At 32.3% G+C, this 11,992-nt stretch overlaps 1 protein-coding gene across 4 annotated transcripts in view; it reads left to right on the top strand.

Annotated features, from left to right (window-relative positions):
* LOC130452074 (cytochrome P450 4c3-like) overlaps nucleotides 1-11,992 on the top strand; it is a 45,379-nt gene that overhangs the window by 5,914 nt on the left and 27,473 nt on the right. The window contains exons 1-3 of one of the 4 annotated variants that reach the window (XM_056791412.1): nucleotides 5,575-5,629; nucleotides 5,767-5,898; nucleotides 11,085-11,259. In XM_056791412.1, the coding sequence (XP_056647390.1) occupies nucleotides 11,106-11,259 (154 nt within the window). In that variant the 5' untranslated portion in view covers nucleotides 5,575-5,629; nucleotides 5,767-5,898; nucleotides 11,085-11,105. Of the gene's footprint in view, nucleotides 1-5,392; nucleotides 5,630-5,766; nucleotides 5,899-7,245; nucleotides 7,794-11,084; nucleotides 11,260-11,992 lie in introns of those variants that run through there. The other 3 variants (XM_056791406.1, XM_056791414.1, XM_056791400.1) reach the window with 3 other exon arrangements.

Here is an 11,992-nt window from a genome sequence, read left to right as displayed (position 1 = left end):
AACTGTATCTAACTACAATCGTGCCCATACAACGCATTAACTAAAACATCGTGACATACTTTTGAGGTTATGGATAGAAAAAACGCAGTTTTTGGTTAAAATAACTGTATTTAACTACAATCGTGCCCATACAACGCATTAACTAAAACATCGTGACATACTTTTGAGGTTATGGATAGAAAAAACGCAGTTTTTGCTTAAAATAACTGTATTTAACTACAACCGTGTCCATACAACGCATGAACTAAAACATCGTGACATACTTTTGAGGTTATGGAATGAAAAAAAGCAGTGTTTGGGTCGAAATAACTGTATTTAACTACAACCGTGTCCATACAACGCATGAACTAAAACATCGTGACATACTTTTGAGGTTATGGAATGAAAAAAAGCAGTGTTTGGGTCGAAATAACTGTATCTAACTACAATCGTGCCCATACAACGCATTAACTAAAACATCGTGACATACTTTTGAGGTTATGGAATGAAAAAAAGCAGTTTTTTTGTTCAAATAACTGTATCTAACTACAATCGTGCCCATACAACGCATTAACTAAAACATCGTGACATACTTTTGAGGTTATGGATAGAAAAAACGCAGTTTTTGCTTAAAATAACTGTATTTAACTACAATCGTGCCCATACAACGCATTAACTAAAACATCGTGACATACTTTTGAGGTTATGGAATGAAAAAAAGCAGTTTTTTTGTTCAAATAACTGTATCTAACTACAATCGTGCCCATACAACGCATTAACTAAAACATCGTGACATACTTTTGAGGTTATGGATAGAAAAAACGCAGTTTTTGCTTAAAATAACTGTATTTAACTACAACCGTGTCCATACAACGCATGAACTAAAACATCGTGACATACTTTTGAGGTTATGGAATGAAAAAAAGCAGTGTTTGGGTCGAAATAACTGTATTTAACTACAACCGTGTCCATACAACGCATGAACTAAAACATCGTGACATACTTTTGAGGTTATGGAATGAAAAAAAGCAGTGTTTGGGTCGAAATAACTGTATCTAACTACAATCGTGCCCATACAACGCATTAACTAAAACATCGTGACATACTTTTGAGGTTATGGATAGAAAAAACGCAGTTTTTGGTTAAAATAACTGTATTTAACTTTAACCGCGCCCATACATCGTATTAAGTAAAGAATTAAGAATAAACCAAATTATTTTATAAAAATTTCTGTACGCTGGTAGCCAGTCATTAATTTCCTGTGCTATTAACAAAACTTAATGAACCTAACCTAAAAATTCTTTATGTAGAAATCAGTAGTTAGGTGACGTGATTAGGTGGATATGTGAAAAAAAAATAGTTTAGTTTGAAAGTTGATGAAGTTAAATCAGAATTTTTCTTCACCAATTTATGAAAATTTTTGTTTATATAAATTCCGAACTTATTTACGCAATATCTCTTTTCATTTGTCATATTTTTATAAAAATTGTGACATATGATAGTTTGAAAATCGTACGAATAATAAAATTATGAGGTTATGTATGTTATAAACAACTTAAGTCTATTAATATACAAGAGAGACTAATAAAACCTAATTTTTAATGCAAAACTTATTTCGAATAATATAATAATAATAAATTTATTCACAAGAAATAGAATGAGTACGATTAGAATGAAACGAAAGATGTGAATAAACAAGAAATAAGCTTTAAGTACCTGGGTACTTGTTTCGATCTATGATAGTTACAACATACATACATTTATTGAGCGTATACTCAATAATACGGCTTTCGAAAAGGTCTAGGCCTGTTACTTCACCCAAAGAATTCTCAAATACGATACAGAAAACGGCCCCAAGGAGTACAAAGTCACTGGATGGGTACCTCAAGGCTCATTCCTAGGTCCTCTATTGTGGAACATTATATACGACGTCGCGTAGTAATTCTAGCGAAGCACCTAGAAGAGATCAACGTCACTTTCGATACAGACCTCGAAAAGATCTCTGGTGGATGGACACGATTGGCCTGAAACCAGCAGAACGATGGAGCTGCAAGTCGGAAAGCAGGCCATCACATCCCAACCGTTTATTCGATCCCCGGAAATGATGATCGATGCCAGACTACATTTCAAGAAACAAGCTTGAGCGAAAAAGCCTCTGGAACATCTTATCTTGGCATATGCAGAACTTAGGAGGTCCAAAACAGATAAGAGGAGCTCTGTCGTCGTCGGTGAATCTAGATACAATACAGAAGCTAAAACCAGGAATGAAAGTCGCTTCAGTTCATCATAATCACCAGAGAGAGAACCAGATCTGCCGCATTGAGCGAAGAAGACTTTAGGGCATAGAAGCAGCACAGGTTGTTGGCAAATTTGACGTTCATCTTCTCGTCTAAGAGAAGATGAACCCAACGACTTATTTCGCGAGTGGATACTTGGTTTAGCAGCCCTCACGGACCCAGATGATCTTTGGACACGGTTGCTACAGAAAATACCTTCACAGGTTCAAGCATGGGGATTCTCCGGAGTGCCCAACTTGTGCAGGAAGAAACCATAGTGCACGTATTCTTCATTTTCCGCATGCTTCGTCATACCTGAGAAGCTGAAATAGGAGTAGAAGGGAAGCTTGAAAATATGTTGATGGCCAGCTTATCAGCGACAGCAACGAGCAAGATCGCCGCTGAGATGTTGAGGAAACTTCGCTCTGAAGAGAGGAAAAGAGGGAAGAAACAAAATCGGTATGAAGAAGCAATTGATGAAGGAGCTGTATCGCTAGATCCTTCATCTGGGAAGTTATATCTAACGGCGGTTTCGCGGAAGAATGAGAGGCCAGAGATAGATGAGGTTTTTAGTCGGTATAATACGATTTTTGGTTTCTCCATTCAGTAAGGAGGTCTAAGTGGTATATTAATAACAGTTTAGTTTAGTTGAAGGGCTGTGTAGACGCCAAGAAATCGGTCCTTCAAAAGTTAAAGAAAAAACATCAATATTCAATTGTTTTAAATCATTATTACGACAATATTTATGTGGTTGTTTCTCAATTCTAAAGAGTACCTCCCTGATTAATCCTGATGATCTAAATTTGATAGTTGCCAATGAATTGATGTCGTTACGTAAGCGGTAGTGTTTGGGATGTTTGGAACAGTTATTTCCATATTGGAATTTCGTATACGGTGTGTATAAAAAAATTATTCTTAGCGTAGCACGAATTAAATTCGATCAGAGGGAAAGATTACGAAAAATACCAGAAAAATATTAGAAGACAAAAAAACTGATCAAGATTCAATGAGAAGTGATGAGTTTTTCGATTTATTTAGAATCTTAGAAAATATAAAAACTCAAGATAATTCTCATTATCTACGGTTACACTTATCTGGTTATTAGGGCAATAATGATCGATGTCGAAACGGATCTACAACAAAAAAATTTCGTTCTCTGTCTTCTTCTTTTTCTTCTTTCCATAATAGGTCTCGTTCCCACCTCATCCTGGGTTTAGGTTGTCGCTCAAACTTCTACGTGGTCGATCTCTACTCCTTGTACCAATTAGAGATTCATCTCTTGTTATGATCAGTCTATTGACTATTTTTTACGCTGTGATACCCATTCATTAATATTATCAACGTCACATGATATCATTTTTTCGTTTCTTTCTCGTTCTAGTAGAATTTTTCCCGTGATCCGCATGAAAAATTTCATTTTTGCGGTCTGCAAGAGTTTGATGTTTCTGTTACAGATCTAATTGTTCCATTTCTTATATGTATGGTGTATGTTTCACCATACAAAGTTCTGAAGACATTATTTGCTCTGGCTACTTGCCTTTTTACCTCCGAGGATTCTTTTAAGGTCCAAACTAGTGATAGGTGATAAGTCCAGATTGTAGAGGAGATATTTAGAATCGTTCCTTCCGTCTCTGGTGATAATTTGCGTTAAAAAACTGGACCCCTTCGCCCCGTATTGCGTCAGCAAGTAACATGAATTTTTGCTCGAAGTTTGGGAATCTATCGTGTCCTTATTTTACGATATTGAAGGTGTTCGAGGATGATACTTTGATCCATTTAAATACAGCAGACCTATCCAGGCACTTACTACCGAATTGATTCCGTGAACGCCGAAGAATTTCCTTGTTTTTTATACCTTTCCACACCTAGAAACTAGAAGCGATTGACACTTGACGTTCACTCATGGGACCCACTTAATACATATTAAGACACTTGATATGTCGTATTACTGGTATACAGATGGCGCTGCCATTGTCAAATGACGTTTATGAAGTACCAACTTTCAAAAGATTATTTGTCAAAATTTCATGACATTTCAATTGGTCAGAAAAAAGTGACAGCCATTTAAGTGAAGCTACTTCTGTTATTTTCAAAACAATGGATTTAAAACAGTTTCGTATGTTTATCATTGTTTTTTGATGTATAAAAATAGTGTACAAGCTCAATAATGGTTGTAAAAGTGCTATTCAGACTCTGCTCCATCGAAAAGAATCATTTGTTATTGGTTTGCTGAATTTAAACGTGGTCGTACAGATAACGAAACAGTCCACAAAGAGTTGATGATTCAGAGCAGTGTTTGGCCATGTTTACACGTAATTTTTTGCATCGATATGTGACAATGGATGAAACATGGATCCATCACTTCACTAAGGAATCAAAACGATCATAATCTGAGCGCACTGCAGCCGGTGAACCACGTCCAAACGCACCACACTCATTTGGGAAGGTTATGGCTTCAGTATTTTGGGATGCGCGTGGAATATTGCTCATCAACTATCTCTAAAAGGTAGAGACAATCAATAGCGAATACTACATAGAGAGTTGGATTGTTTGAATGCAAAAATCAAAGAAAAACGGCCTCAAAAAACCAAAATTTTCACCAATACAATGCACCAATTGACAACGATGGTTAAATTGAACGAATTACATTTCGAATTGCTTTCTCATCCAAAGTATAGTCCAGATTTGGGTCCCAGTGACTACTGGCTATTCGCTGATCTCAAAAAAATGCTCGCCGGTAAAAAATTCATTCAAATGAAGGAGCAATCGCTCAATCTGAAGCCTATTTTGAGACAAAAGACAATTTCTTCTACTAGCACGGTATAGAGAAGTTAGAGAAGCGTTGGAATGATTGTATTGCTCTTGAATGAGATTACATTGATGAACAATATCGATTTTTGACAAAAAATGTGTTTTTCTTAGTTATTCACACGACCTATTGAATAATTATACTTGAACCGCCCTCGTAATTAGCTTCTAATGGCCTCCCAGTTTTTATATTCCTTTTTCTGCAAGACCAAGAACAACGCTCGCTTATTACTAAAATAGCCGCAATTATTTATTTTTCTTTAACATTTTTTGTTTTTTCCCCTTTCGGTTTTCAAAAAACTACAGCCTAAAATGGTTTTGTGAATATCACATTATTGATATTAATGTTGATATTAATATTGTTTAAGCTTGTATTAGTACTGATAAAACACAGACGGATAAGTATGAAACTCGATATCTTTTGAATTCTCGACCTTCACAATATAACTGACTCCAGTTATTTTTATATTACATTATCTAATCGTTGTTGGGGCTACATTTGAATTAAATACAGTTTGTTATTAGTTTGTGAATAGAACAAAGTGCATTTTATAAACAGAGAATAGGTAAACTTATTATTGTATAAATTAAACAATAAAAACTACAGAATTATCGAAAATATCAATCAGTAACACTGATTATTAATTTCTCATTTGGATATATAATTTATTATTCTCATTATTTTTTATTTTCCAAAAATTAGATCAATTGGGCATTCCTAGGATTTCCTATTTTTTTCTTTTCCGTTTCTCCGGTTTGTAAAATCCTTTTTGCCGGTTTATTGCTCAAAGAAAGTGTCCAAAGCATCTTTCTTAGTGACACCTTCGACTCTGGCGTAAGTACTTCATTTATAGTCCGGTTAAATTACACCAAAAAATAAGAGTGAAGCTACTTAAATTCCCATTAAGCAGAAAATCAGTAAAATAGTTTAAAATACATTTGAATATAGAATTTGAATGTTTCCCATCATTTCCGTTTATGGAAAAATTTTTATTCAAGGTCGAAGGTCAAAAAAATGAGTTTTTCGAAATTTTCAGCAAAACAGTGAGTTTTATTATAAAAATACCGTAGACAAAAATTGTAGTTCATAAAATTATCTATAAAAAACGTATTAATACTTTTTTTCCTACAAGCCACTGTTTCTGAGATATAATGATTCAAAAAGTTCAGTTGAGTTTTTTTAGATGGTGTCCATCATATTCTGTACATAATCCGGTCAATTTAGACATTCTAAGTTACGTAAATCTAAAACTCACTAAAATTGTTTAAAATACAATTGAACATAGAATTTGGGTGTTCCTCATCATTTCCATTTATGGAAAAAATTTTATTCAAGGTCAAAGGTCAAAAAAATGAGTTTTCCGCCATTTTCAGCAAAAAGGTGAGTTTAATTAAAAAAATACCGTAGACAAAAATTGTAGATCATAAAATTATCTACAAAAAACGTATCAATAGTTTTTTTCCTACAAGCCACTGTTTCTGAGATATAATGATTCAAAAAGTTCAGTTGAGTTTTTTTAGATGGTGTCCATCATATTCTGTATATAATCCGGTCAATTTAGACATTCTAAGTTACGTAAATCTAAAACTCACTAAAATTGTTTAAAATACAATTGAACATAGAATTTGAATGTTTCCCATCATTTCCGTTTATGGAAAAATTTTTATTCAAGGTCAAACGTCAAAAAAATGAGTTTTCCGCAATTTTCAGCAAAACGGCGAGTTTTATTATAAAAATACCCTTAACAAAAATTGTAGATCATAAAATTATCTACAAAAAACGTATCAATACTTTTTTTTCTACGAGCCACTGTTTCTGAGATATAATGATTCAAAAAGTTCAGTTCAGTTTTTTTAGATGGTGTCCATCATATTCTATACATAATCCGGTCAATTTAGACATTCTAAGTTGCATAAATCTAAAACTCACTGAAATTGTTTAAAATACAATTGAACATAGAATTTGAATGTTTCCCATCATTTCCATTTATGGAAAAAATTTTATTCAAGGTCAAACGTCAAAAAAATGAGTTTTCCGCAATTTTCAGCAAAACGGCGAGTTTTATTATAAAAATACCCTTAACAAAAATTGTAGATCATAAAATTATCTATAAAAAACGTATTTAGACTTTTTTTCCCACAAGCCACTTTTTCTGAGATATAATGATTCAAAAAGTTCAGTTGAGTTTTTTTAGATGGTGTCCATCATATTCTGTACATAATCCGGTCAATTTAGACATTCTAAGTTACGTAAATCTAAAACTCACTAAAATTGTTTAAAATACAATTGAACATAGAATTTGAATTTTTTCCCATCATTTCCATTTATGGAAAAAATTTTATTCAAGGTCAAACGTCAAAAAAATGAGTTTTCCGCAATTTTCAGCAAAACGGCGAGTTTTATTATAAAAATACCGTAGACAAAAATTGTAGTTCATAAAATTATCTATAAAAAACGTATTAATACTTTTTTTCCTACAAGCCACTGTTTCTGAGATATAATGATTCAAAAAGTTCAGTTGAGTTTTTTTAGATGGTGTCCATCATATTCTGTACATAATCCGGTCAATTTAGACATTCTAAGTTACGTAAATCTAAAACTCACTAAAATTGTTTAAAATACAATTGAACATAGAATTTGGGTGTTCCTCATCATTTCCATTTATGGAAAAAATTTTATTCAAGGTCAAAGGTCAAAAAAATGAGTTTTCCGCCATTTTCAGCAAAAAGGTGAGTTTAATTAAAAAAATACCGTAGACAAAAATTGTAGATCATAAAATTATCTACAAAAAACGTATCAATACTTTTTTTTCTACGAGCCACTATTTCTGAGATATAATGAGTCAAAAAGTTCAATTCAGTTTTTTTAGATGGTGTCCATCATATTCTATACATAATCCGGTCAATTTAGATATTCTAAGTTACGTAAATCTAAAACTCACTGAAATTGTTTAAAATACAATTGAACATAGAATTTGAATGTTTCCCATCATTTCCATTTATGGAAAAAATTTTATTCAAGGTCAAACGTCAAAAAAATGAGTTTTCCGCAATTTTCAGCAAAACGGCGAGTTTTATTATAAAAATTCCGTAGACAAAAATTGTAGGTCATAAAATTATCTATAAAAAACGTATTAATACTTTTTTTCCTACAAGCCACTGTTTCTGAGATATAATGATTCAAAAAGTTCAGTTGAGTTCTTTTAGATGGTGTCCATCATATTCTGTACATAATCCGGTCAATTTAGACATTCTAAGTTACGTAAATCTAAAACTCACTAAAATTGTTTAAAATACAATTGAACATAGAATTTGAATGTTTCCCATCATTTCCGTTTATGGAAAAATTTTTATTCAAGGTCGAAGGTCAAAAAAATGAGTTTTTCGAAATTTTCAGCAAAACAGTGAGTTTTATTATAAAAATACCGTAGACAAAAATTGTAGTTCATAAAATTATCTATAAAAAACGTATTAATACTTTTTTTCCTACAAGCCACTGTTTCTGAGATATAATGATTCAAAAAGTTCAGTTGAGTTTTTTTAGATGGTGTCCATCATATTCTGTACATAATCCGGTCAATTTAGACATTCTAAGTTACGTAAATCTAAAACTCACTAAAATTGTTTAAAATACAATTGAACATAGAATTTGAATGTTTCCCATCATTTCCGTTTATGGAAAAATTTTTATTCAAGGTCGAAGGTCAAAAAATTAAGTTTTTCGAAATTTTCAGCAAAACAGTGAGTTTTATTATAAAAATACCGTAGACAAAAATTGTAGTTCATAAAATTATCTATAAAAAACGTATTTAGACTTTTTTTCCCACAAGCCACTGTTTCTGAGATATAATGATTCAAAAAGTTCAGTTGAGTTTTTTTAGATGGTGTCCATCATATTCTGTACATAATCCGGTCAATTTAGACATTCTAAGTTACGTAAATCTAAAACTCACTAAAATTGTTTAAAATACAATTGAACATAGAATTTGGGTGTTCCTCATCATTTCCATTTATGGAAAAAATTTTATTCAAGGTCAAACGTCAAAAAAATGAGTTTTCCGCAATTTTCAGCAAAACGGCGAGTTTTATTATAAAAATACTCTTAACAAAAATTGTAGATCATAAAATTATCTACAAAAAACGTATCAATACTTTTTTTTCTACGAGCCACTATTTCTGAGATATAATGATTCAAAAAGTTCAATTCAGTTTTTTTAGATGGTCTCCATCATATTCTATACATAATCCGGTCAATTTAGATATTCTAAGTTACGTAAATCTAAAACTCACTGAAATTGTTTAAAATACAATTGAACATAGAATTTGAATGTTTCCCATCATTTCCGTTTATGGAAAAAATTTTATTCGAGGTCAAACGTCAAAAAAATGAGTTTTCCGCAATTTTCAGCAAAACGGCGAGTTTTATTATAAAAATTCCGTAGACAAAAATTGTAGGTCATAAAATTATCTACAAAAAACGTATCAATACTTTTTTTCCTACAAGCCACTGTTTCTGAGATATCTTTTCGTATTTAATGGTTTAACCAATATATTTCAAGCAGTTTCAAATATATTTCATTGAATTGAACCGAGGCTTGTGAGTATTTGTAAGAAATTTCTGTTGACTGGTTGGAACTGTCGTAAGTTCATCAAATAAATTATCAATTGACGAAGTTCGACGAAGTTGTTCTGCAGTTTTGGTGTTTCTCGTGCAATCATTATAGCCATTAAATATATGACAATAAATCTGAAACATTAACTTTTTGAATCGTTATATCTCAGAAACGGTGTATCGTAGGAAAAAAAATTCATACGTTTTTTGTAGATAATTTTATGATCTACAATTTTTGTCTGAGGTAATTTTATGATAAAATTCACCGTTTTGCTGAAAATTGCGATAAACTCATTTTTTTGACCTTTCAACTTGAATAAAATTTTTTCCATACACTGATATGATGGGGAACATTTAAATTCTATGTTCAATTGTATTTTAAACAATTTTACTGATTTCCAGATTGATTTATGTAACTTCGAATATCTAAATTGGCTGTATTATTAAACTGTTTGAATTTTGCTTTTGAGTAAGTTTGAAAGTACCTACCCAGCTTTCGCTACTATGTATAAGTCTAAATATTGATTTATACACGTTTATTTTGGTGTTTTTTGTTATTTATTTTTTTTCCAGAAAATTTTGATTTCGATTGACGTGCTGATTACCCAATTCACCTCTGCGTCTCAATTTCCACCGCTCTGTACGTCCGTACCTAAAAATCTTCGTCATTTTCAATGTTAAGAAATTATTCTTCATTTTTAGCTATACGAATATAATAACAATCAACAACAATTCCTACAGGGCTCAATTTTGGTGTTGATGTTGAGTTTACCGTTAGAAATAAATTCCCAGAACCCCACATAGACCCCATATATTCTAAAAATATCAAAAAACGATGTTTATTAGATTTTTATGATAAACAGTTTCGAAATTCGATTGATATCTGGCCTTTGAACCGGACACGACGACGTTTTCATACCATAGACATAACGGATACGTGGTGCATGTACGAGGGTTGCTACAAAAGTTTTTAGATAGGCAAATAAAAACAAATATGTATTATTGGATATGGCTTCATTGTTTTTCGAAATATCCTAACCAATTGTCCGTTCCGATTAAGGTACTTTCAAAACATATGATTTGAACGCATCAACCGCTTCTTGGGTGTACAAAAACGTCGATATCGTATTTTATTTTCCATCTGCGGGCATAAGAAGAAATCATTGGGTACCAAACAAGGACTGTACGGTGGATGATCCATCAATTCGATGGTTTGACAGTTCAAAAACGTTTTTGTTTGAACTGATGTGTGAGACTGAAAAAAACCCTTGACCTTTACACTGAAATTAAACTTTTCGGGACTTGTTTTTATTTGACTAATATGTTTTGGTCTAATTTGACCAGACTAGCAACACGTTTTATTTAGTAAACAACTTTTTATATACATGGTGAATAACTTTAATTTTCAGTACTAAAAAAAGTAAGGAAAAATGAGTGTACTGATTCCGATGTTGATTACGTTAATCGTTGTTGCAATAGTTTACCAATGGATGAAGAAAAGAGAAAAAGAATTGACGAAATGGATACCCGAAGTGCCGCAGAATCCAATTTTCGGCAATCTGTTAGAAGTTGCGAATCCAACAGGTTAGTTTTATCTGCTAACCATCAAATTATCCCTACCAAACGAAAACATTTTTACTACCTTGGATTACTATACTTTTTAATGGTATGATGTCTCCCGCTGTGAACAAATAATATAAAGTCTGTGATCTTTGGCTAAATTGACAATACACAGAATACATCATACACGACACAGAACATGATCATAATTACGATCATAGAACATGTGTTAAACAAGGTGTCAAGTGATTCTATTAAAACCAGTGACATGTGACAGATGGTGTTAGTGACAGTTGATAAACAAGATGACGCTACATATGACGTGACTTTCTTCATAGTTTACAAGTATCTTATAAGTTAAATCGAATCGCACGTGATCATAATTACGATCATAGAACATATGATAGAAAGATGTCAAATGATTCTATTAAAATCAGTGACATATGACAGATAATACTGGTGACAGTTGAAACACATGATGACGTTACTTATGAAGTGACTTTCTTTATAGTTTACTAGTTTACAATCGTGACATATGACAGATGGTGCTAGTGACAGTTGACACACGAGATGACGCTTCTTATGACATGCCTTTCTTTGTAGCTTACAATTATGATGGCGTCTTACAATTTATATCAAAGTGTTGGCTGTATATTTTGGCGTCGATGTATGTCGTTGTTGACACATAAGATGACGCTACATATGACGTGACTTTCTTTATAGTTTATAGTCAAAATGGCGTCTCACAAATTAGATC

Source organism: Diorhabda sublineata, chromosome 1 (assembly GCF_026230105.1).
Source record: "Diorhabda sublineata isolate icDioSubl1.1 chromosome 1, icDioSubl1.1, whole genome shotgun sequence".
In the NCBI taxonomy this organism is placed as follows: domain Eukaryota; kingdom Metazoa; phylum Arthropoda; class Insecta; order Coleoptera; family Chrysomelidae; genus Diorhabda; species Diorhabda sublineata.
This window is presented reverse-complemented; position numbering and strand designations above follow the sequence as displayed.